The sequence below is a fragment of the Tarenaya hassleriana genome, unplaced genomic scaffold (assembly GCF_000463585.1).
Source record: "Tarenaya hassleriana unplaced genomic scaffold, ASM46358v1 Cleome34, whole genome shotgun sequence".
NCBI lineage: Eukaryota > Viridiplantae > Streptophyta > Magnoliopsida > Brassicales > Cleomaceae > Tarenaya > Tarenaya hassleriana.
Genome location: NW_010966542.1, coordinates 321014 through 346581, shown reverse-complemented (window position 1 = coordinate 346581; position 25568 = coordinate 321014). Strand labels below are relative to the sequence as shown.

The following is a 25568-nucleotide window of genomic DNA, read 5'->3' as shown; positions in this document are numbered from 1 at the left end:
TAGGTTCTCTTGAATCGAATCAACCATATATTATATTTCACAAAACATACGGATTTGTGGAATTTTAAAATACAAATATACAATATTTGAGATGTGGAACAATATATTCACACCCCATGCAAAATAATTTGTCCGAAAACCGATTGGATAAAATGCCAAAATTATAAAAGGCCCAAAGAGGACCAATACACAGAGGCCTTATTCGTCTTCGTTGTCAACGAGAAAAATTCAGGCCCACTTTCTCAGAGAGAGAGAGTCGCATAGTGCATCGAAGAGAGAGAGAGAGAACGAAAAAAACGATACGCGAAGAAGCTTTTCCGCGAGGGAAACAGAAATTGAAAGGAATTTCCATGGAGGAATAGCTGAATTAGGAATCTCGCGAGGTGAATTAATGGATTCCATTTTCATGGGAGTGTCTTGTTTCCGTGCGGAATTGGTTTTGTCTTCGTGATTTTGAAGCTTTTGAAGGGGGTTGGTTTTTGTTGGCGGAAACCCTAGGAGAGAGAAAAATCACAAATTATATCGTAAATTTGTCTCTGTTTTGTGCCGTGGCCTTGCATTCTCCTCGTTCCACGTCCAATTCAGGTACTCGTACTGGATTCTCTTCGCATTTGCTCTTCTTTAGAAACCCTAGAGTCCAACTTTACTTGAGGTCCTGTTGATTTGGATGTCTCGGGGAGTTTTGGGCTAGTTTTTGGGTCTACGCGGTGCGGATTCTCTCTTTTCGACTTTTCTAATGATGAATTATGATGGAGCGCTGAGAATTCTTCTCTGCAATGTCCTGTTTTGTGCTCGTTTAGCTCTGAAATGTGCTTACTTGACGTCAAAGTTCGTGGGCACGCCTTCTTAGCCACTCAGCTGATCATGTTCAACTTCCACTGCTTGTAGTCTCTACTGATGCCGGATTACTTTCAATTTTAGCTTCAGAAATTCCCATCGCGAGTCTACACTTGTTGGAGTTCCTTCTACAGCTCAACTCGGGTTTAAAATTTAGTGCAAAAAAGTGATTGCGTATACTGGATTGTGTGGTTCGGTTCAATGCTATTTTTATTTCTAGATCTTGTCATGGTATGCTACTTTCCTAAGGTATGATGTTCTTCATAGAGGGATCATTATAGAAGTTGGCGTTATAGGTTAAAAAAATACTAGGGTCTCGTGAGGTATCTTAGCTATGTTTCTTTTTTATTTTTGTTGGCAACTCACTTACTGGCGTGACTGAATTTTGTCTTACTGTGACATCTAACAGTTTATCTGGAATTGGCTCTTAGCTACTAATAAATCGTGGTTATATGGTGTTGATTTGATAAAAAAAAAAGTTGAATTGATGTGATAACAGATGTACTTTAGCTTGGGTTTCAGTATCTTTGCAGGTCAACTGAAATACTTCTGAACTTGTCATCAATTTCTGTCAGAATTTGAATTGATGGGACAGTGAAGCTCGTTTGTGCTAAGGTGGTGATGCATGGAAGCATTTCAGGATCTGTCCTAGTAAATGCTGAGGTTGATTCCATGGGAGGAGTTATTGACAGCGGAGGTGGTATTGGGGTCAAAACATCACCACGTCTAGCAGCAATCGAGAAGGCTCAGGCAGATCTAAGGTAATATGCAATTACCGCTTTTTCTTTTTTCCTTCCTTTCTTGACATAACCTCTACCTTGGGTGCAAATATGTTAGACAATTATTTCATATGGTTAATGAATACTTGTTTTCAACAGGCAAGAGTATGACGTTCGTGAAGAAAGAAGAAGAGAGTTGGAGTTTCTTGAGAAGGTATGAAAAATGATCTCTTTTCTTTTTCCTTTCAAGAATGAGTTGGAGCTTATGACTGGAATTTATTATCCTCTCTACTATAGGGTGGCAACCCCTTGGATTTCAAATTTGGCAATACAACTTCACAAAGCGTCCAGTCCACGTCATTGACCGATCATCAGGCAGATCATTTAGTAAGCAGGTATTTTCTTGTTTGTAGTAATTTCTTGTTTTGATTCCATGGATTAGCTCATAATTTTTTTTACCCGTCTTCACCACAGTGAAGTCAAAGATAGTTTTGCCTTGACTGCCTCACCACATGGGGACTCTGTGGAGAGTAGTGGTAGACCTGGAGTTCCTACAGTTTCAGAACCCAATTCAGCTGATAATCTTTTACTATTTGATGGGGAAAATGAACCACTTGAAAGAGAAAGAAATTCAAGAACTTCTAATAAGAGAAACAGAACCGAATCAGAGAGGTCCTCCCAAGCAAACGCTAACCAGAATTCCAAGGAAAGGGAAGATTCTGCCATTTTTCGTCCTTATGCTCGTAGGAACAGATCAAAGATAAACCGGGAGTCAACACGATCAAATTCAACAGATTTAGCTCAGAATCGTGGTGGTCTTGCGACCTCTCTATCTGTTCGCAGAGGGTCAGTGGATGGAAAGGTTGTAACACCTGAAACAGCTAACCAGAAGGAGAGGCATATGCCTTCTATGTCTTGTCCAAGCTCTGAAACTTCAAATGGTAACATCAATTCGAAAAATGTAGTTTCCAGCAATCCATTAAACTATGAGGTGGACAATGTACCGGTTGTGCAAGAGACGAGTGCTGGCACAAAAAGTAGCCCGCTGACAGATGAAGCAGATATTACATTAAGGGAAAATTCTGCAGTTGTGGCTTCTGGAATGGCTGATCTTGCTGGAGAGAAGGTTCAGGCAATTCCTGCCAGTACAGAAGTCCAGTCTCACGAAGCTGAAACAGTAACTGGGCAAGTAACTAACTCGACCCAATTGAATGGTCTTGCAAGTTTTAAAAGAGAGAAAAAAAACTTAAGAAATAACGCAGCTTCATGGACAGAAGGGTTACATTCGGAGTCTTCTCTTGCTAACAATGTAGATGTAGATGTAGATAATGAGAAGGATCTCCATGAAGTGGGCAAAGCTGACTCCAACGGAATCGCTATGCAGAAGACTTTAAGAGCGGAGGGGTTGCTGAATGAAACTGCTGGTGAAACGGTGAATACAAAGAATGAGAATGAGGTTTGTGGCACTACTGCTGTTGCTAATGAGGGGACTTCTGCGGATGAAAACCAAAGAAAGTTGGTCATAACTGAAAATCAAAGTCATAGAAGTACATTTGAGTTGCAAAATGATGAGAAATGTTCTTATAAAACAGAAAGAAAGCAACATGTTGACTTGGTTGTACTCGAAAATGACAAGAAAGTCAGTAATGTTTTAGTTGGCACTTCCAGTGACCATTTGTGCCCTGGAAAGCCTGAAGCATCAGCTGAAACCAGTTCCTGCATAGTTAATAAAAATGTAGTTTCAGGAGCTGATATTACAGTATCAAAAAATCAACCTGATTCAGAAGGTGGCTCGATCTTGGTAGATACCGTGAAGGAGGATTCAATCCTCGAGGAGGCACGGGTTATACAGGTTGTCTTTTTCAACTGGGCTTGATGATCTTAATTTGTCCAGCTTGGAAAAAAGTTTATTATTCTTGGTTTGTTTCAGAGTTTATGTCTGACATAGCACATTAACAGGCAAAGAGAAAGAGAATTGCTGAGTTATCTGTTGGTACAGTACCGGTGGAGGTCTGTATAAAATCTCAGTGGGATTTCGTCCTTGAAGAAATGATATGGCTGGCAAATGATTTTGCGCAGGTATGTAACAGCTGCTTAACTTTGGGATGTGAATTTAACTAGTTAAATGAGAAGTGCTTCACTTTCTTTATTGTGTTTTGTTATGTTGTCTACTGCTAATCCCATCCCTGAGTATGTTGGCATTTTGCTTACTTTGTATCTTGATTGAGTGAAGAAAACTGAAAATGTTCGACCTTTCTTTCTCTTCATTTCTTTTCTAGGAGCGCCTGTGGAAGATGACTGCTGCTGCTCAAATTTGCCATCGAATCGCCTTTACTTCTCAATTGAGATTTGAGGAAAAAATTCAGCATGGGAAGCTAAAAAAATTAGCTTCTACCCTAGCTAATGCCGTCTTGCAATTCTGGTGTTGTGTGGAGCTGCCTGGGAAGCTTGAGGAAACAAGTTTGGTTGATGACAATGGAAATACTGATAAGGTAATGGGTTGATTCCAAAGGACTGCCTGTTATGGCGTTTAGATGGTGACGATAATGCGATTCCTTCCTTTTTCAAACTTTTGATTGAGGGGTACCCACACAAGTTTACTGTCTGAAGAATTTTTAGCACTGAGAAGTTCTGTCGCTGCATATTTCTAAGTTTGTAATGGCTGGTAGAAGGCTGGAGATACAATGTTGTGGACTTCTCCCTCCTATGATTGACATGCTGCATCTTTCCAGTTGCGCCAATTCAACATCATTAGCACTTGGAGCTTTCTCTAGTTCTGTTGCTCTTTTTTTTTTCATTTTTTAGAATTATTTTCTTTTGTCTAAGTAATGCTGTGATCATTTACAGGAGACTAGCAAAGAGTTTGGGTGTGAGAACAGTGGAAAATGTTCAACTCTTGGTGTCGAAGAATATGCTCGTAGATTTTTGAAGTATAGCAACTCTTCTCCCTCCCATCTTCAAGCAGCAGCACCATCAACACCTGACAATTTGTGCGACCCAGGCATATTGGAAACATCTTGGGATGATCAACTTACAGAAGTATGGAAGACTTCTCTTTTCTTTTTTTGGCAGCCTTTGTTGAATGATGTTACAGAAAATCTATGTTGAATGATGTCATTCAACAAAAGTTCTAAGTCAGCCTAGATCAACATCATTTGATGTTGTTGTATAGAGCTCTCACATTTTGACGTAGTTCACCATGCTTTTTTTTGTCGTGCAGGAAAGCCTCTTTTATTCAGTTCCATCTGGTACAATGGAGGCCTACCGAAAGTCTATTGAATCTCATCTCGCACGATGCGAGGTATGGGAAAACACTTAAAGTGCTGGAAGTTCTCATGTTTTGAACTTGATTACGCAAATGGGTGTATATTTCTTATATGCATGCATGAGTTTCTGAATATATCTAACAGCACTCTCCCTTTATCCAGAAATCTGGAAGTAGCATGCAGGAGGAGGTTGAGACATCTGCTTATGATGCTGCAGGAGGTACACATGATATCTTGGTTGTTAAAGCTGTGCATGCTGGCAAATTTGTACTGATATTTAGTCTCCAACTGCAGCTACAGGATACAATACCATTGCATATGATGACGATGAAGGAGAAACGAGCACCTATTATGTGCCTGGAGCTTTTGAATGTACCAAATCATCTAATTTAAGCCACAAGAAAAGGAAGAACTTGATGAAGTCACATTCTGCTCGGTTGTATGATATTGGAGCTGATTTGCCATATGGCAGCTACGCAGGTGGGTCCAGTCAACCAACAGTGATGGGGAAAAGGCCTGCGAGTAATATAAATGTTGGTTCAGTGCCTACGAAGCGCATGCGTACTGCTTCCAGGCAGAGGATGATTAGCCCTTTTGGCAGTGTTACAGCTGGAACTTTACAAGTGCCCTTAAAGACAGATAGTGGCGACACTAGTTCATTTCAGGATGAAGAAAGTAGTTTGCATGGTGGATCTATGGTTCAGAAAGGTGCAGAGGTTGAATCAAGTGGGAACTTTGAGAGGCAGTTAGCTTACGACATGGCTGAAACTTCTGGAAAACCTAAAAAGAAGAAGAAAGTTCATCTGGTAGTATGCAATATCTTTCAGCATGTATCTGACTAACTTTTCCTGGAAATCGTTCATCATCAGTCCCGGAGTCATTTTATGATCTCCACTTCCCTTTGGTTGCAGGGTTCTGGATATGATCAGACTTGGCATCGTGATTCAACAGTCCATGGTGAACAGGTAATATGCTCACAATTCTTGAGATTAAGTATTTATTGGAAGAATGCCTGAAGTTCCTTGTGTTGGTGTGTTGCTCATATATGGTGTTGATAGTTAATGTTGACGAAAGCTTGTTTAAGTGACAGTCGTGCTACATTCTAGTACCATTTGATATTTAAGTTTTGCCCGCTGCTTGGAGTCGTGACTTGTGAGATTATGCTGCAGTTGGAATGGAAATACCTGAAGTTCCTCTCTTCTGTTTCTTTTTATCATCGATTCATTGAGGAGTGTGATGGGTTTTGACTGCTTAATATTTCTGGCCATAAGATGTTTTATGCAATTTTTTAGTTTATTACAGTTGGATATGTGTACTCCAGAAGGGGTGACCGACCTTCTGGAGAGGAACCTAATTCTTCCTCCCTTGTTTTGGCAGAAGGATCATTGGAAGAAGCGACCAGAGGCTAATCATTTTGATACGAATGGTACTTTTCTGATTGCCCCTTTGTGCTTCTGATGCATGATTGCTTAAAGCAGTTTTCTAGTAGCCTGGATGAAGGGGGAAATCGGAAGCTTCACTCTCCCTTATAATTTTAATTAAGATTATCACTGCTCTAGAAACCACTTCTGGAGAAAGTGTGAAACTGGCGAGAGCAATATTTGTGGATCTTTCATTTTCACTGACTATTAACAAATGAAATGATGACTATTAAGTAATTATTAAAGTAAATGCTTGAGTAATTTTTGGTTAGATTTTAATGTAACTATTACTGGAAACTACATGGTACTGATGGTCTGTCAGAGTCCTCGTGATGCTGCTTTCTATGATTATGTATATGCATGTCGTCTATAAATCCCGTAACATTTTTAAATTGATTGTATAAGGTCTGTATGGGCCACATAGTGCGAAGAAACAGAAGATAGCTAAGCAATTGGCAGAGAATAATTTTGACAGTTCTATTCCTGTCACAGGATCGATACCCTCTCCTGCAGTATCTCAGATGAGCAATATGTCCAACTCTAACAAATTTATTAAATTGATTGGAGGTCGTGATAGGGGCAAAAAAATAAAAGGCCTGAAGGTATTATTATTGTTATCATTATTATTGTTATTATGTTGGGATTTGCGAGCTCGTTTGTCATGTGGCTTGCTATAGGATATCTCTCTTGAAAATTGAAATTTAATATATGCAGATTTTTTCTGGTCAACAAGGTTCTTCTGGAAATCCATGGTCACTATTTGAGGATCAGGTTTTAATTTGTTACATGTCTTTTCCATTTGTTCTGTTAGTTGCTTCGAGGATGGCTGATTTCTTTTTATTCACCTTCTAGGCGCTTGTTGTTCTGGTGCATGATATGGGCCCTAATTGGGAGCTCATAAGTGATGCAATGAACAGCGCTCTCAAAATTAAGGTAAGGCTCTGTTTTTTGGATTACTCCTGAACAAGTCTGACACGGTAGAAGATCTATAAATGAATAGATTGTTGGTTTGGTTTGATTTTTGTTGTTTCTGTTTGTTTTTATTACTTACTTGTGTAGAGCTTAATATCCTCGATTAAGCTATAAAAATTATTCCACTTCAGTATTACAAGTATGAAGTAGAGCATGGCCTCAGAACCCTGTTTTCTCAATTCCTCTCTGGGAGTCCATTTTCTGGACTATGCTAGCAAGGGTTATGGTTTACTGCATCAATGTCACTTAAGTTCAGGCTGTCACTATTCTAGACATAAACCATGCTGGGATTTGTTGCCTGATTGATTGATATGTTTGTTCTTTGTTCTCTTCATTTTCAACTGTTCAGTGTATATATCGCAATCCAAGTGAATGCAAGGAACGACATAAGATTCTAATGGATAGGAGTGCTGGTGATGGTGCTGATAGTGCTGAAGACTCGGGAACTTCTCAGTCCTATCCGTCTACACTGCCAGGCATCCCGAAGGTTTCCTCAACTTTGAGACAGTGAATAAAATGTATTTGGGTAAAGCTTTGTCTATGTTTAGTTAAACTTTAGTTGCCTGGACATTTGCACTATAATTCAGGGAAGTGCTAGGCAGTTGTTCCAACGTTTGCAAGGGCCAATGGAGGAGGATACCCTCAAGTCCCATTTTGAGAAGATTTGCTTGATTGGGAAGAAATTGCACTATAGAAGAACTCAGGTTGGTCGACCTATTGCGCTGTATCTGTCGTATGCCCTTTTTTTTGTCATTTTCCTGCATTAATCGATCAGTTCTTGCTTGGCAACAGTCATAACCACCATCTGTATGCATGTCATGTAAAATACAGCAGCTGATGGTGGGTGATGTAGTTCAAATTGTACATTTTAAGAGGAATCTGTGTGCTTTTGTGGTTTCTGATACACGGAATTCGATTTATGAGTGCTTTGGGCTTGAGCTAGTTGATTCTTTGCATGTGTATCACGGGACTTGGAATATGAGGAGTTAAGAAACTTCTACTGAGAAAGGCAAATTGTTCCACCATTTTTATCTGTAATAATTAGGTTGCGCGCCTAAGCTGTTCACTGCAATCTTTACTTACATTAACTAGGATATGAAGGATGTATGTATTATAGCTCGAAACTTGTAATTCCCTGATCCTATTTTCTCGTTTCTGCCTCTGTATGTGCGGTACTATGTTTCATCTGTCATCAAGAACGATGCCCGGGATCCCAAGCAGATAGTACCAGTCCACAATTCTCAAGTTATGGCTCTTTCTCAAGTATTCCCAAATAACCTGAATGGAAGTATCCTCACGTAAGTTATGTTTCTTTAACTTCATCTATCACCTATTTGCTTGCTGCAATTCTAACCTTTTGGTGCTCTCTGGATAAAGGCCCCTCGATCTATGTGATGCGACGACTTCAGGTCAAGATGTATTTCCCCTTGAAAATCCAGGTTTGCCAATGTTGAATCCGGGAACATCAGGGCTTCCTTCTTCTGGAGCAAACCCGTCAACATCTGGATCTGGAGCTGTTCTCGGTAATAACTTGTCAACGACTTCTGGTCCAGCCAGTGCTTCTGTCAGGTGCTTGCATTTGTGCGTCTTCCCTCAAGTTTTGCTTTGCATTCCTTCCTTCGGTGGATGATATCTTAATGTTTCAGGGATGGTAGATTCAATGTACCTAGAGTATCTTTGGCAGTTGACGAGCAACACCGTCTCCAATATAATCAGATGTTGTCTGGAAGAAACCAGCAGCCGACAGCTGGGGGGGCTGTTCATGGACACCGTATGGTACCTGGTGGTAATGCCATGAGCCCGAGTGGACCGAATAGGACGACACCTTTGTCAAGGCCTGGTCTTCAAGGAATGGGCTCATCAACCATACCAAACTCTGGCAGCATGCTTTCCTCTGGTACGGTGGGAATGCCAAACACTGGAAATACTCACTCTGGAGTGGGCTCTTCTCAAGGAAACACTATGTTGAGGCCTCGTGAAGCTATGCAGCATATGATGCGGGTGAGCTCTTCGGTTTCTGTCTTCAGCTGCTACATATGATGGTATTACTTGGTACCTGGTGGTAATAACCATGGGCTCGAGTGGAGCGAATAGGACCACCAGTCCGGTTTCCTTTGTAGATTTTCAAGTCTTCCAATTTTTGCTCAGTACTGTTACGATATCTCAGACCTGTCTCCTTAATAAGCTAATAAACAACTGAAGAAAAAAAACAAAAACTGATCTGTGTGAGTTTCAGATGCAGGCTACGCAAGGGAATGGTCAGGGGATTCCGGCTTTCGGTGGTTTGAGCTCTGGTTTCACGAGCCAGACAACTCCCCCTTTCCAGACCTATCCAGGCCATCTTTCTCAGCCGCATCAAATGTCCTCACAGCAGACACACGTGCTTGGAAACACTCATCATCCTCATACCCAGAGCCCCGGACATGCAACTGGAGCGCAGCAGCAAGCATATGCAATTCGTCAAAGGCATTTGCATCAGCGGTATATGCAGCAGCAGCAGCAGCAGCAGTTTCCAGCTTCTGGTGCTACAATGCCGCATCTATCACCTCAACCTCAAGTTCTTCCAATCTCTTCCTCCCCTCAAAACAGTCCTCAAATGCAACCACTTGTCTCACCATCAATGCCTCCAGCCACGGCACAACAGACCCCACAGAAACCTCAGTTGCCACCTCATACTCTCGGTGGGAATACTCAGTCTGGTCCTTCCGGGGTGAACAGTCAGGCTGGAAAACAACGGCAGCGGCAACTCCAGCAACAGTTTCAGCAGTCTGGGAGACAGCACCTGCACCAGCGGCAACAGCAGAATAAGCTCTTGAAGGGAATGGGAAGAGGAAACCTGATGCAACAGAATATCTCTGTTGACTCGTCAAACCCAAATGGTCTTTCTATGGGCCCTGCAACTGCAATACAGGCTACCGAAAAGGGGGAACCCACCATGGCTCCATCTATTCCTGCTCAGCCATCGAACGGGCCCAGCATGAGCACACATCAGCAGTCTAAACCGCTGGTTCCTTCGCAAGCGTCAAATCTTTCTCATCAACAGCCAAAAGCATTTCCCGGTGCTCCATCTCCTTTGTCCCAGCAACTTCAGCCGATGCGTAAGAATGCGGATAATAGCATCCAAGGGCAGGTTTCGCCAATGACCCCAGGTAAGACCTTATCCATGATGTCTACTCCCTCAGTTACCCAGAAGCAGGGAAATCAAGTGCAAATGACTGCTGCTCAGAGAATCCTTCAACATAATCATCTGGGGAACTCTGATTTATCGAGGAAATCACAAACTGAAGTTACTCCACGTGATCCGCAATGTGTGAACAATGCCACGCAGATGGCGAATACAAAGGATGGTCCGCCGCCTCAGCCTAGTATCGAAAACCCTAACATGAGAGCAGCTGCTTCCCCAGCTACCAATTCTCCCCCGAAGGCATCAGAAACACCTTTGTCCGATTCCTCTGTGCAAAACACTGCAGCATCTAAAGTAGTTACTGGCTCTCATTCGGATTCAGCTGGGAGTGAACCAGTACCAAAGTCGGGTCAAGAAATAGGTCAGGAACACTTACCTGGTGGTTTTCCTAGTCATGACCTTAAGGCCGGCACTCAAAGACCACAACAATCTGGGCCATCAATACAAAAGCGAAGCCAGTTGTCTGAGCAGGAGAAGCAATAGCAGCAGCAACAGCCAGTAGAAAATCAGAAACATCTCTCTGTTGTTGAGCGGCCATAGCTGCAGCCACAGAAGGAACTGCCATCACAAGCAGAGCACAGAAAATGTTATGGTCCATGCCCCTCCTGACACAAAGGTGGAACGAGAGAGCGATGCGGATGAAGTCCTCCGAGGTATATGGACATTGTACAGGTACCAACAGTAATTCTCTTCCACCAAATCTCTTTCCCGAACACAACCTATGAACGGATAAGAATAACGACTAACACGGGATAAGCAAATGCTGAAGCCCTTGCAGATGGAGAATGCTAACTTGAAGTGGATGATGGGAGAATGTGATGATTCTTACTGGTCTTTTTAGCCTTTCTTTGTAACATAGAGGAGAGAGGGAGAGAGGTGAAGGTAAGGAGATGGGCGCAACTTCATTTATATTTTTTCCCCAACAAAAAAAAAGGTCCATTTTGGAAAATCAATCAATGTAAATTTACCACTTTGGCATCATAGCTCTTTCTATGTCTTCCCTCTTTTGGGTTGGGAGAGTAGGGGGGAAAACCCAGTTATGTAGAGGCGTATGTTTGTGTATATAGAAATAGAAAATATCTCCTCAGGTCTTGGTTAGGGTTTTGATGTATTTTATTATTCTCTCTCTCACCCTTTTCTTTAATGGAATCAACCCCAAAAAAAAAATCTGTTTGTTATGCAAATGAAACAAAAAAAAAAAGATGATTTCCACTAAATGTTGTTCAAATAATCAAATTCGGATTTGCAAATCGAAGTTATATCTAGTTCGGCGCATTTAGTTTTCATAATTTTATAATCATATTTATATACCCATATATACACACGGTTTAATTATAAAAAAATAAAATCAGAAATTATTTTTATTTTTAATTATAAAATTACTTTGATATTATTAAAATTAAAATAAGATGTTTGATACTTATTTTTAATTATAAAATTAAATTTTTTTTATGATATTCGGATACGGAATATTATTTAATATATCCAAAATGTACGGATTCGAATGCTGTTTTGATATCCACTGATATGGTCCTCTGTCCAAACACCGGAAGTTCGTGACTCATTTTCGACGTTTGACAATGTTTTAGGTTCCAATATGTATTTACGTATATACATTTTTAAAGAAACAGAGAATGATGAGATGCGGGTCGACCCGAATTACCATATGGATCCAGGCCACGGACGCCGTCAAATTTGACGGCTTGTCGTTGCAACCTTTTTCGCGGGTGAGTAATATAATTTTATAATCAAATATTATACAATTTTTAATATATGTAAATCTAGAGATGTATATCAGAAGAATCCACGTGGAGGATGCTTTTGATTCTCTGTATAAAACTTGGAAGGAAAGTGAACACATAAGAAGCCATTAAATTAAATTAAATTAAATCAAACAAAACAAAGTAAAAATAAATAAAAGAACTTGTCACTAAATTAACTCAAAGGGAAAAAAAAAAAGACAACGAAGATTCTCTGTCTGAAAGCTCCCGTGGAAATCCAGTTCTTCTTCCACTTTCAGTTCCAACACCTGATCTCAGGTTCTTGTTCTATTTTTATCCCTTTCTTCTCGCTGAAAGCTCCTTGATTTGCTACAGTTTCGTGTATACTAAAAGTTTATGTCGGCGAATCTGTTCTTGACCGGGAAATTTCGTGGGGATTCGGAGATTTCGTGAGGGGGTTTCCTTTGTTTTTTGTTCTGTGTTCTTGTTTCTGACCGTTCTGAATCTTCGTTTCTTCAGTTTTTTTTTGTGTGATTTTTTTTTCTGAGTTCTAGTTTCAGACAGTTCTTTACTTATATTGTTGTCTTTCTGGCGAAAATCTTTTTCCTTTTTATTTATCAGTAGGAAATCACAGTTTCTCTGAGGAACAGTCATTTGATTTGAGGTTTCAACTGTTTGCTAATGACTACAGAACATTTCTTTCTCTTGGGAAGATTTCATGTTCAGATTCAATCTTTACTGATTGAATCCTCACTTCTCTTCTGGAGAAAGTTCTTTAATTTCTGGAAGATCATGTTAATGCCCTCTTTTCTGATTTAGGTTTCTCTGTAAAGATGCATCAAAGATTTGGATGTGTTCTTGGTTAACTTCTGATCGAAGAATCCCATGAAACTCGAATCGAAAAGAAAATGGATTCGAGGGAATGCTGTAGATGGACGTTTTGTGGGGTTGTGATTGCTTTCCTGGAACTGGCTCTTGCTTACTACCTTCTATGTGGATCGGCTTTCGTGTTCGTTGCATCCAAGTTCTTGCTCGTGTTTGGTCTGGACATGCCTTGTCCCTGTTCCGGGATTCTCGGGTACAAGAACAAAGACTTATGCCTGCACAAGCTTCTCTTCGGGTGGCCTCTAACGAAAATACATACTATCCAGAATCTCTCTGTGTATAGGTTACCTTGTGAAATCGGTTGGCATCGAGAGAAAGAGGAGATCCCGAGCTCCACGGTGGTTATTTCCGATGGAAAGGAAGAAAATAACGTTCTCAAAACGGGATTCCGAAAAGAGTCGAGCTCAGATTCGGGTTTCAGAATCAATAATTTGTGCGGTAGAGAAAGTGATTCTGATGTTAGGACAAGACAGGCTATGAATCAGAAGCAGAAGGCTTCTGGTAGGCGTCGTAGAGGAAAATCATCATCGATATTCTCGAGAGGTAATGCCCATTTGTCTCTTGACGATGCTTCGGGTTCTGCCGATAATTCTCAGGCGGATGACCGAGACAAGGTTATTACCCAAGACGAGTTCAATCTCGAAGGTCCAATTACAGATGGAGAAACCGATGAAACAAGGGAAGAATCTTCATCCGTCAAGGCTGTAACGAATAACGATATGGACACCGCAAAAAAGCTGGAACGAGCTCTCCGCGAGGAAAGAACTGCTCGGGCAGCTCTGGTTGTGGAGCTGGAGGAAGAGAGGGCTGCCTCTGCAACAGCTGCAGATGAAGCCATGGCCATGATTTTGAGGCTCCAAGCCGACAAAGCCTATCTCGAACTGGAGGCTAAACAATACGAGAGAATGATGGAGGAGAAATTCGCGTATGACGAAGAAGAGATGACCGTTCTGAAGGAAATCCTCGTTAGAAGGGAGAAGGAGAATCATTATCTCGAGAAGGAACTCGAGGGTTATAAGCATTCCGACGGAAGATTACCCGAAGAACCGAACGTATACGATGTTCATGTTGTTGAGGACATATAAACTTCTTGACCCTATTGTCTTCGGGTACCCGATCTATATAGCTTGCATTATGTATTTTTTGTTATAGATGTTTTTTTTTTACATATCCATAACTAATCTAAATGTCTAAAGGACTTGTGAGATTTGAACTTGGAAACAAAGAATCCCGTTTGCTATGTGTTCATTGAAGAAGAGACAAGATGAAGTGTGTTCTGTTCTGAATCTTTTATCACTTGTTTGTCTGAAGCAGTTACTGAATTACATCATCGTCTCTTTGATTTTCTGGTTTTGGGATTGGCCAGCTTCTAAACCGTAAACATGTTTTATAATTATAAATCGTTTTACATAAACAACCGCCAATGTAGATTCCATGAGAATGGCCGTGATATAGAGCACGAGGATGGTGAAACATTAAGATTTGACAAGTCTTCTTCTTTATGCCTGCAAGAAAAACCCTAACAAATTCTCTACCGGCACAATCAGAAAGACCTTCACAGAGAATCGCTAACCAGAGAGAGAGAGATCGGTTATCGGTTTTTCTCAGTACTTAACCGGGGCAAGAGCATCGAGCTGCGAACCAAGTTTCCCCTCGGCAACCTTCTCAGCCTTGGCCCTGAGCTTGTTGAGCTGTTTCTTGCGCTCATACACAGCTTGAGACCTCTCCTTTCTCTTCTTCTCGAGTTCCTGCAAAATCAAAACAGCGAACCCGACTAAGATTTTGCAATGATGATGTGTTGAAACATACGTCTTAATCTTTAGGGCAGACTTTGTTGAAACTGGTTTCTGAGTGATGAGTTACAAATAAGAACAGACTTGACACCTCTGAATAGCATTTGTGATACACAAGCATGCGAAATGTGAAACATGTACAAGATTATGCTGATGAGGTAAGATGATGATCATGAGGAAGACTTCAAAAGAGGAACTTACCATGATGGTATCATAATGGTTCCATCCAACTTTCCGAAGATAGCCGACCCAACAAGCAGTACTTGTGCCCTTTCTGAAGTCTCAAAACCCTAATTCAAAAACCCCCAACAATTCAATTGATACTAAAACACTTAAAAGCCACTAATTAAAAGAAATCAGTAAACACAACAGCAAAGGTCAAGAATCATATCTTACTTGAGAGCATCAGGGATGACCATCCTCTTAACTTTGTCGAAAGGCTGTGGGACAACTTCGAACGCCTTCAAACGGGCAAGAGCAGCAGCACCACGCTTAGTCTTGTGCGGGATCATCCTAAAGAAAGAGGTTACAACTTATCATCGGATGAAATTTTGAAACTAAAAATTACAGGTTCTAATCCCATTGTATGATTTGAAGTACAAACAACGAACAACAAGGTTACCTAAAACAATCAACAATGAACAATTTCTTCCAACCATAAGAACTATATGATTCAGCTATCTAAGCTAAACCCGAAAATGGAAAATGAGATTAACCTCTCCAAAATCCATACATATGAAAATTAACATTGATTATCTACAGCACATTTGCACTACATTTGCACAATTAGGTTCCTTTCACCCTTTAATCACTCATCAATTAGATAGACATAACACAATTAGCTGAAGACATGATTACATAGAACAGAACTTGCAGAGAATGTCAGTTGTTACGGATCTAGACCTGCATTTATCCCACGTTATCTCCTTCAACAAGTACAAGCTATGATTCTACGAATTTACATTTCACAAAGGAAATGATGAACTATGATTCGACGAAGAATCTCTATGTCCCGACCTCACCATTGGACAAGGAAGAAACGGGACGTGGACAATGGAAGTAGGGTACGAACCCGCGAACGGTTCGCCAGAAGACTTTAGACGGAGCGCGGAAGTGAATCGGACCATGCGACGGCTTCGTGTTCATGCGTTTCCTAAGGAACCTCATGTACTTCATCTTCTGTCTGACCAAACCTCCCGACAGACAAATCTCCTCGCATCGGACAACCACCACATTCTACCCATTGAGCAGCTCCTTGGCGACCACGCGCTTCGCGCATATTCCCGATCCCTGACACCATTGTTATCATGTGATTCTGGCGAGCGGTTTCGAAGGTCGCGAAGAGCCTTCAATGGCGGATATGCATATGAAGTGATGGCAGTCGCTAGGGATTTTGAGGTGGCTTTGTAGATGGGCTCCAAAATTAAGGCTTTAAGAATTCCAAAGGCCCATATAATTTGGATTGGGCCTATTTTAATAAGTTAATGGGCCTTAAATATTTCCATCTTCAACACATTCCAAACAGATGGAATCATATAATCTGTTTTTGGAAGAAAAAAAAATCAGAAAAGGTTTAGAAATTTGGGACACATGCAGACTTAAGAAAGAGTAGGTGAAAGGCATTTTTCAACTACCCAATTTTATGTCTGCACTACCAAATGCTTTAATTTGTTGAATATAAAAAGTCTGAAATAGGAAATATGTATATGTGTATATATAGATATAATGTTATCCTAATCTTACCTTACCATCTCGACATGTCATTGAAGATTTCTATTTTCCAAATACACCTATAATAAAATCATAGAGATTAAAATTGACCCATTTCATGGTCCTAATCATATATATATTATGTATATGTAAAAATGTAATATAGCAAAACCAAGGGGCGGGGGAGACATGGTTTTGCTTGCTTGCGTTGGTGGTAGGTGAGGTGAAGGAAGCGAAGGACGAAGGCATTAAGCATAATCAGTCTTCACCGTGGGATTGGAATGGTTGGTGGGTGAAGTGGAAAGAGGTGTGTTGTTGCCATTATGAAACAAACAAACCCCTTCGGCTTTTTTTTTTCTTTAAAAGACTGATGGAATAAATAAATAAATAAAACGATAATAATATTTATTTATTTTTTTTTTAAAAAAAAAGAAAACTCTCCACCAACTCCCGACCTCAACTCTCCATCTGTGCTGACTGAGTTCTCAAGGTTTGTGAAGGGTCATATTGGTTGGGTTTAGGAGTGGGCTTCAAAAGGAGGAATCTCCATATTCATTTAGGAGAGAGAGAGGGAGAGAGAGAGAGAGAGAGAGAGAGAGATGGGGGGAGAGGGCAAGGTCTTCACTTTGGCAGAAGTTTCAGAACACAAGGATCGCAAAGATTGTTGGATTGTCATCCATGGCAAGGTAAAGTCATCCTCGTAATTTCATACCTGGGGTTTTTTTTTAACCAACGAAACGAACCATCCATCTTTTATTCATGAAAAAAAAAAATCTTCCCTTTTTTTTCCCTTATATAACACGATATTGGACAATGCCTAAATTATACGAGATAGGAGACGTTCTCAACGGGTCTAATATTTGGTGTGAGGAGATTAGCGTTTAGAACCATGTCGCAAAATCTCGCAACGGAAAAATCCGCCGCCGTTACCGACCACTTGAAGTGTCCCGTTCCGTCGCACTCCCTTTCAAGTTACAACAAAACTGGTTCCGTCGCAATTCACTGACGGATTTCCCAATCGTTTTTTTTTTATAATCCGGAAGTTCACCATATCTTTAGTCTAACTACATCCAATTCATAGGATCGGAAAATTCCAGACGAATACCCCTCCCACCCTTAGGTTCGAACCCAATATAAGATCATGTTTTGCATGTTTTCCTACCACTAAATCACCAAAATTTAGTTTCCGATCGTTGTTATACGACCCTAAACGACAGAATTATTTTGTAAATATTTGTGAGATCCTACTGTGTTTGCGGCAGGGCCTTAGTGACGGAATTTATGTTCGATTTGCGACGGATTTCGTTTATTGTTGTGACAGGAAATTCCGTCGTAGACTTTTTTTGGTAGCGGACTTAGATATCGTGGAATATCTGGTCCTAGACCAATGTCTTCCTCGCCCTCGACCCTCTCGACTCTCTCGTTCCCTTGCGGGCCCCATCTTGTCCCTCATTTCACTCTCGTCCTTGGCTATATACGGAGATCCAATCCACATGGCGCGATCGAGTACTCACCGCCTGAAACCCAAATCCGTCCACGGACGAATAACAGAAACTTCGGCTCATGGAGGAAGCGGATACTTGAAATTTGCGGGTTATGGTGTATCGCCCCCCTACCCATATATATCAACCATTTTTATCATAAAACTATGTATATAACCGTGTACTTAAATCGTATATATGTTTCGATTCAATGGCGTATATAGTAAACCGTGTACTCGAAGATTCCATACGTGGTGTTAATATGAATGCGCGCAGGTGTACGATGTGACAAGGTTCTTGGAGGATCATCCCGGCGGAGATGAAGTCTTACTCTCTTCCACAGGTCCTTTTCATTACATATATATATATATATATACACATACACACACACTCTCTCCCCACACCATATATGTTCTTCCTCGTGCAGCGAAGGATGCAACGGACGATTTCGAGGACATAGGGCACAGCTCGACGGCGAAGGCGATGATGGAGGAGTTCTACGTGGGGGATATCGACACCTCGACCATCCCGACGAAGAGGAAGTACACTCCTCCGGACCAGCCTCACTACAATCAGGACAAGACCTCCGACTTCGTCTTCAAACTCCTCCAGTTCCTTGTCCCCGTCCTCATCTTGGCTCTCGCCTTTGCCATTCGCCTCTTCACCAACAAACCTTCCTCCTCTGCTTGAGCTATATATAGTATTGGATTATATATATATATATTATATTATCAAATATACCTTATCTTGTATTAAGGGTTTTTTCTGTCTCTGCCATGTATGTTTTTCTTAATTTACTTCTTTGAAGAGGCATGTGTTTTCTCACTTTGTGATAAAACTTTTGGGGTTACCTACTTCTTCCTCCAATGATATTTTTTCATCAAACGCTGTTTTACTATCAATCCCTATAGATATATATATATATATATATATATATATATATATATATAGGTCTCATCGCATATAGTAAAATTATGTTACAATGATCTTCATGTATATATGGATAGATACTATCATTTATGTTTTTTTTTTTTTGATGAAATTACTATCATTTATGTTAGATGCATGTATCGTCGCATGCGTATATAATATATGTATATATATAGGTGGTTCTGTATAAACTCTTTGATTTCAAGGGTTCTACGATTAACGGATGAATGTTGTGGGTTCAGGTTTATACTCTCTTTTTTAGTTATTTTTTTTTAATTTCATTTCCTTTGATTTTATAAAAATTATATCCCCATTTATCGATTCTCCTATCTTTTTCTTTCGATTTGGATTCAATCCATTAAAAAAAATGTTTATTTAAACAATCATTCCATTTAATTTTAAATTTTATACTCAATTTAAATTCAATAAATTTAATTATAAAAAATTATATCTAACACAAATTATTATTTATGAGCATCCACAAAAAAGGCATTTGTTTATGGGCCTGAGAGACCCATTTCAGCCCATTAAGAAATGTGACCTTTTCACCGCATGAAACTCCGCCCAAAGGAGAAACAGAAAAAGTGTGGTGTGTTCCTTCAGGTTCAGGATGAAAGCTTGAAGGATTTGGAATTCTCAGTTGAACCGCCATGGATTTAGCTTCGAGGATTCGACGCAGTTTTCTGAGAGACAGCCGAAAAACCCAGAATAACACAAGCCCTAGAAATGAATATAAGCCTCAGCGATCGAGCAGAAAAGAAGACGACGATAATGGATTGCTCGGTGTAACAGATGAATTACTCGATCACGTCAGAACCTTCGCCATCGACACCTTCAAGAACTTCCCTCTTGAAGGTAAATTCCAAAATGGTTACCTTCTTTTTCTGGGTTTTTCTTTTTGCTCTGACTTTTTTCTCGGCGACCAAACAAGGTATTAACTTTCGTCGTCGTGTTGGGGCTGAGATTCTGATGCAGAGGAAGAAGCATCCGTGAATCCTGATGAAGATGGAAGTCATGGAACGAACTCTTCAGACAATATGAGAAAGGATTTGTCTGATTGGCAGGAGAGGCATGCGGTTCTCGTGCTATCGAAATCCAAGGTTCTCATTTGATTTTGACATTTTGTGATCTTTTTCCTTGTCAAAGTAGATGAATTTGGTGGAGTTGAAATTTCAATTCGTCCTGTGCATAGGAATAGCTTTAAATTCGTTTTCCTATCAGAGAAGCCAATCTGTACATGAATGGTTGATGAAATCTTGGAGTTTTAAGACAAAATTCTTCTTCAGTTCATGTTTTATTTTTTGCTTGAGCTTTTCTGTGTCTATGTAATAGATCACTGTCAAGGCTGCTCTGTTCATCTTTCAACATGGGACTCTGCTTGTTATTGCCAATGAGCTCTTGTTAATAATGTTACTGAAATGACGATACGATTCTAGTTTCCGGGTTGAAGATTCTTTCTGCTTACAGGAACTCTCACAGCTAAGATTCAAGTTGTGTCCGCGTCTCTTAAAGGAACGGCAGTTTTGGAGGATATATTTCAAGCTCGTGAGGAATCTAGTTGCAGGGTAAGCTTTTTCTGCGTGAGTTTATTAATCTAAAGATGGTTTCATGTTTTGTGTTTTTATGGACTGGTGCATTGTATCTCTTGACTTAATTGTTTAACAACGGTGATTTAGCTCTCCTTTTAGATACTTACATATACCTTATCAGTTATCATCTCATTTCCATATTACTTCACACCCACATGGAGTTTAGCGGCAGTGATTTGTAGTAAGGAACAGACGGTTAAGTAAAGTTATCTGGCAATGGCATCTATGCAAAGCATTTCAGATGAATATTCGGGTTTTTTGGCTATTGGTTTGCAGATACGAGCTGCAAGCGATACAATGGGCTAAAATCAGGAGGATGGCTATGGAAGATGAAGAAGCTCCAAAAAACAACTGTGTACACGAAGTCGAAATGGCAGAAACGAAGCAAGGCGGGACGAGTTCCAGACCCCAAACTCCATGAAAGCTTTGAATTTGTTATGTTACATCAAGAGCCAAAAGACTTAGAGAGAAAACATCACAACAGGTACATGACAAAATCTGATGTATGTATAAAATCTCCTTGTGACTTACTTCTCTACAGATTCACCCATGAGGTTTGGCTTTCGATTGCTTCTTTTCTGAGTTCCTAACGCTATCTTCGGGGATCTTTAAAGTATTGCAGTATAAGCCAATACATTGAATTTGTCTGGAGATAGCTTCAACCACTGAATTGAATTCTGGGCAAGGTTAAAGCCAGATGCTTGCTGATGCATTTTGAAAAGGTTTCCATCTCATAGATCATATGATGCATTGCATGGAACTTGACCAACAAAAAAGATCTCCTTTCTGGTTTTGAAGATGACCCGGTTATCGAACTTCTGAAGAACGGGCGTTTTCTGCCCGGGTCTAGTTTAAAAGACTGATCTGTAAATTTCAGAGTTCAAGGATAGTTAAACACTGAACAAGGGGGTCTTAACCGTTGTATACAGGGACTGACATGAATCTAATATTGGGATTATCTAAAAGGGCGAGATCCAAAACTCTGAAGCCAGGAAATCTAAACCAGAAAAAGAAGCTGTAATAATGGAGGGAGAGAGAGAGAGGAGACATGATGAAGTCTAAGACCGTAAGTAATTCGCAACCTGTGACAGAAGTTGTTCAGAGGGCCGTACAATGAACCACATGTGCCACTTTCACTAAGACGAGAAGGTCTTAAATTCAATTCAAAACAGACCCTGCTTTTTCACGCAACCCAGTTTTCCCTTTTTTTGCAGATATAATCTTTCAGAACCTGGTTTTTTTTAAGAAAGGCCAAAACTTGTATCTGGTTTAGGATTTTGGTAGGTGGTTTAGGTTGTTGGCAACCGAATCCGCTACCTCAGACCAAAGGTTAGGGGACTCGCTGTTTAGGCTTGGAAACCGAATCCATTGAAGCAGCCAAAGATCAAACCAAGAGACTGATATAACAAATGGATGGATGGGATTCTTGCAACGTTGCCTGTGGGCAAGAACAAGAACAGGCCGAAACATCACATGTACAAGGAAGAGAAATCACATAGTAAGGATATTCTACTTTGGAAAATCATTCAAGGAACTTATTTTATGGTAAAACAAGAGAGATTCACATTACAACGCCTCAACTAACATGTTAGCTGTAATACATGTGAATTTTGTTCCAAGACTACAAGTTTCTAAACCCTAAACCCTAATCCTCCAATTAAACCCTCCTCCTCAGTTCATCATCTCCTTTATTTCTGAGTTTCTTGACAAGTTGTTAGTCTGTGTAATTTATTGGCTCTGTTAAAGTTATACAGATCTCCCTAAATTACACACTTTTTTTACACTGGAAACATAATGTACCATCAAGCTGCATCCTTCAGCACCATTCACGGCGCCATTTTAACCCATTCGAAACGCCCGGGAAGCGGAACTTCATTCAAGATATCGAAGTTGTACCTGCACATACCGCAAACTCTGCAATCAGAACAGTTTCCTGGAACTAAAACGTGGTTCAAGAACAGAACCCTTAACATGAAGAGTTTGAAGTTTACTTCTGTCTAAAGAATCGCTGTTCTTGCCGCTCTGCACATTCAAAGAACTCTTCTATTTCACGGGATGAAGGAACAATCCCAAGCAAACCATCCCGAGCTCTGTCATGGGTTCTAACGGGGCTTCTCCGTCTCGAGGTTGAACCAGGGGTTCGGACAGTTTCTGTGTCTGAAACCAAGTTACATGGCGTGCTTTCCCTCGTACTCCTGCGCAACAAAGACACGCTGGAACTAAATATCCGCCATGAGAGAAAGATGATGAAGCTCAGAATTCGAGACTGTTTGTCTTTACACGTTTAGAGATTCGAAACATGAAAGCAGAGGCAACAGAACTACAACAGAATAACAGAAGTGTATATACCTGGCTCTCGGTTCGATGTCGAAACTGTTCTCTCCAGACAAAGCTTCATCAAAATTACTATCAGACCCACCAATCCCCTCGTTATTACCGAAGTGCCCTTTATTTTCCGGCGCCGGAGCCACCGTTCCAGACGCGGATTTCACCGAAGTGGGTTTAGCCCTAGGGTTTCTCGTTTCCCTGTTACAGACACGCTGTCTCAGCTGCTGATGTTGCGGTTGTTTCCTCGTTTCCGTTAGTGACGAATGCTTCTCGAGACGGCGGCTCCGAAGCTGGAGGTAACGGAAGGAATCTGCTTCCACCGATGTCGCCGGAGAAGGGTAGAGAGAGCGGAGGCGCTGCAAGGCGAGGTTTTTGGCGGCTCTTGTACGGAAACCGAGAGTGGTTGTCGTCTGAGAGACATCCACGACCGAGATTTCGCCGGCGATCTTTGGCTTCTTCGTGTACCTGCCCATTTTCCGGCGAGATCTCAGGTGTCTCTCTCTGATCTCGCGGGGAGAGGGAGAGAGAGAGAGGGAGGAGGGAAAGAGGGGAAAGAACGGATTTTTAATGTGGACTCCGGGAAAGTGTAAAGAAATAGTGGAAATTTTAGGGTTTTAATTTGTTGGGTTTGACAATTACGGTGCTTTTTTATTTTGGCTAACTATTTTTTTTAATGATAGGTAGGTTTAATAATTTCAATTATCAACATGAAAATTGAGTGCTACTTAACAAAATATAAAAGTATAAGCTTTAAATTATCTTGGTTCATTTAAGTCCTCAACCCTATAAATTTTTCCTGGCTTTCATATAATTTACGCTTTAAATAGTAGAAAAATTAGGCTTTCGTATATATATTTTTTTTTGGTGAAAAGCTTTCAATAATTTTAGCAATCATTTCTTCTTTTATATATGCAAAATTATATTAATATATTTGTGTGTCTGTTGTGTGTTACTTTTTTTATATAAAAAAATATGCGACACAAAAAAACTAAGACAAAGGAGGCGTTGAAACCAACGGTGGAAAAAATGATGAGACATAAATAATGAGTTGAAAATGGGATTATCCCATAGAGACTTTTGAATCGTGTTTTTGTATTGAATGACATAACTTACATGATTTTTTATTTTATATTTCGAATTTAGGAAAAAAACCTTTTTTTTTTTTGCATGGACCGTCAATTTAAGCAAGTTTTACGGAATCACTTCCTATAAATACTTAGCGAAGAAAGGGTCTTTTCTGATAGCAATGCTAAAATATAAAAGACAACTTTAACAGTTTACTTTAGCTGTCATAATCTATTTTTAAATACATTATTCGAACTGAATCTAATTTAAAATATTATTGGGTATAAACATTTCAAATTAAATTCGAAAGTATCTCAAAATAAATATAAAGCTAAAAAAATAAAAAAGATGTTTAGAATTGTAACCGATTCAAGTAGAACTCAAATTGAACTAATAAAATAAAATAAAAATGGAATAACACAACAAGAATATAATCAAATGAAAAAATATTCACCCTAATTCACTATATATCGTTTTTGTGAGGCTTTCCGTATCTTAAAAAAGAGGGTGAAAGGGGCCTTTTGACTACTAGCTTGCATTTTTTTTATAATTCCAATAGTAGAATTTAGTGCATTTTTCAGTCATTACGTGTAACGTGTGTGTATATTTATTTTCACAAAAGTGTGTATGTGCCCAAAGTATTAAACATTTTCATGATTTTATTAAATATATTTTTTCCAATCGTTTTTTTTTATTGGTAGAAGCTAACCTAAACCTCATACATAATGATTATTTGGATGGAATCTTATCTATATAAATGTGATATGGTTTTAAACCAAACATTCATATGTAAATATGCACACATATTCAATCCCAAACGTGGGGAGAGACATTCACATGAATTTTTTCGATCCTCTCTAAAAGATGTAGTTGGGTCAAAAAACTTCCAAATTATAAAAAAAAATAATGCACATATATATTTATATACACTCATTGCAGTTGGATCTCGATTAATAGATTTACATATCTTAATAATGTTAATGTTAATGTTAAAATTAATATATACATATAATTAATTATATATATTTCTAAAACAATCAAACTATTTTTTTTATTATATGATCAATACATTTGATAATAAACTTTTTCTAGATTTATGTCAAAAGATTTGACTTTCACTAAAGCTATGATGCCATAATATATTTACAGTGTTTTCTCGGTAGGAGCAGGAGAGTAATTATTGGATTCTCTTATACCAAAAATAAATTATTGGGTTCTCGAAAAATGCAGAAGAAGAATGGGGGAGAAAAAATAATAATAATTTAAAGTGAGGGAAAGAAATTAATTTTCAAACCTTTCTGGCGAATCTCATGAAAACCTGTGACCCTATGGAAACGACAAAAGTCACACCTGCCGATACTATTCCACCTCTGTATCTTTGTGATTTGTAATATATATACAGGTATTTACACCTGCATTCAGTACAGTACCATTTATTTTGTATCTTTCTTTTCTATTATTTTTAAATTTAAAATTTCTTTTTATAAAATTATATCTATTTAATTTTTGGATTGATTTATTTCCAATTCTATTTACATCCGGTTTTTTATTTAATTTTCTTAAAAATTATTATTTTAACATTTTTTTTTATTTCGGGATCATTTTTGTAATCCCCGTTATTAAAAAAAAGTTATTATTCCGTGCAAATACTTTGGCTCTCCGTGTAG

At 39.5% G+C, this 25568-nt stretch overlaps 5 protein-coding genes and 1 pseudogene across 17 annotated transcripts; 4 read left to right on the top strand and 2 right to left on the bottom strand.

Annotated features, from left to right (window-relative positions):
- Positions 1 to 243: 243 nt before the first annotated feature.
- On the top strand, positions 244 to 11397 carry LOC104821651 (chromatin modification-related protein EAF1 B-like). 8 transcript variants are annotated; one of them, XM_019203468.1, is made up of 23 exons: positions 244 to 585; positions 1360 to 1598; positions 1716 to 1770; positions 1854 to 1951; positions 2031 to 3408; positions 3516 to 3635; positions 3836 to 4048; positions 4404 to 4595; positions 4777 to 4857; positions 4985 to 5042; positions 5117 to 5628; positions 5734 to 5787; positions 6200 to 6248; positions 6736 to 6845; positions 6958 to 7014; positions 7096 to 7176; positions 7565 to 7702; positions 7803 to 7919; positions 8413 to 8513; positions 8593 to 8784; positions 8862 to 9216; positions 9458 to 11071; positions 11169 to 11397. In XM_019203468.1, the coding sequence occupies exons 2-22, from the start codon at positions 1459 to 1461 to the stop codon at positions 10880 to 10882; spliced, it is 5526 nt and encodes a 1841-aa protein (XP_019059013.1). In that variant the 5' UTR covers positions 244 to 585; positions 1360 to 1458; the 3' UTR covers positions 10883 to 11071; positions 11169 to 11397. The 8 variants fall into 8 exon arrangements, with proteins under 8 accessions (XP_019059013.1, XP_019059012.1, XP_019059010.1 ...); XM_019203467.1 differs by having other exon boundaries at positions 8593 to 8796; positions 8871 to 9216; XM_019203465.1 differs by having other exon boundaries at positions 245 to 585; positions 1413 to 1598; positions 8593 to 8796; positions 8871 to 9216; positions 9452 to 11071.
- Positions 11398 to 12330: 933 nt separating this feature from the next.
- Positions 12331 to 14243, top strand: LOC104821650 (myosin-binding protein 3-like). The gene is made up of 2 exons (XM_010552584.2): positions 12331 to 12438; positions 12940 to 14243. Exon 2 carries the CDS (start codon positions 13029 to 13031, stop codon positions 14088 to 14090), a length of 1062 nt encoding a protein of 353 aa, XP_010550886.1. The 5' UTR covers positions 12331 to 12438; positions 12940 to 13028; the 3' UTR covers positions 14091 to 14243.
- A 49-nt stretch (positions 14244 to 14292) lies between these two features.
- On the bottom strand, positions 14293 to 16562 carry LOC104821649 (annotated as a pseudogene).
- A 543-nt stretch (positions 16563 to 17105) lies between these two features.
- On the top strand, positions 17106 to 18870 carry LOC104821648 (cytochrome b5-like). The gene is made up of 3 exons (XM_010552582.1): positions 17106 to 17194; positions 18266 to 18332; positions 18417 to 18870. The coding sequence occupies exons 1-3, from the start codon at positions 17108 to 17110 to the stop codon at positions 18677 to 18679; spliced, it is 417 nt and encodes a 138-aa protein (XP_010550884.1). The 5' UTR covers positions 17106 to 17107; the 3' UTR covers positions 18680 to 18870.
- A 524-nt stretch (positions 18871 to 19394) lies between these two features.
- On the top strand, positions 19395 to 22385 carry LOC104821647. 6 transcript variants are annotated; one of them, XR_773109.2, is made up of 6 exons: positions 19395 to 19774; positions 19883 to 20019; positions 20387 to 20484; positions 20785 to 20992; positions 21438 to 21574; positions 21723 to 22385. XR_773109.2 is itself a non-coding variant. In XM_010552580.2 (4 exons), the coding sequence occupies exons 1-4, from the start codon at positions 19570 to 19572 to the stop codon at positions 20927 to 20929; spliced, it is 585 nt and encodes a 194-aa protein (XP_010550882.1). In that variant the 5' UTR covers positions 19395 to 19569; the 3' UTR covers positions 20930 to 21082. The 6 variants fall into 6 exon arrangements, 2 of the variants coding, with proteins under 2 accessions (XP_010550882.1, XP_010550883.1); XR_773108.2 differs by having other exon boundaries at positions 21438 to 22385; XR_773110.2 differs by lacking the exons at positions 21438 to 21574; positions 21723 to 22385 and adding an exon at positions 21131 to 21431.
- On the bottom strand, positions 22034 to 23417 carry LOC104821646 (cyclin-dependent kinase inhibitor 5-like). Its single transcript, XM_010552579.2, has 3 exons — positions 22858 to 23417; positions 22500 to 22703; positions 22034 to 22404 (listed from the first exon to the last, which is right to left on the bottom strand). Exons 1-3 carry the CDS (start codon positions 23307 to 23309, stop codon positions 22335 to 22337), a joined length of 726 nt encoding a protein of 241 aa, XP_010550881.1. The 5' UTR covers positions 23310 to 23417; the 3' UTR covers positions 22034 to 22334.
- Positions 23418 to 25568: the final 2151 nt, after the last annotated feature.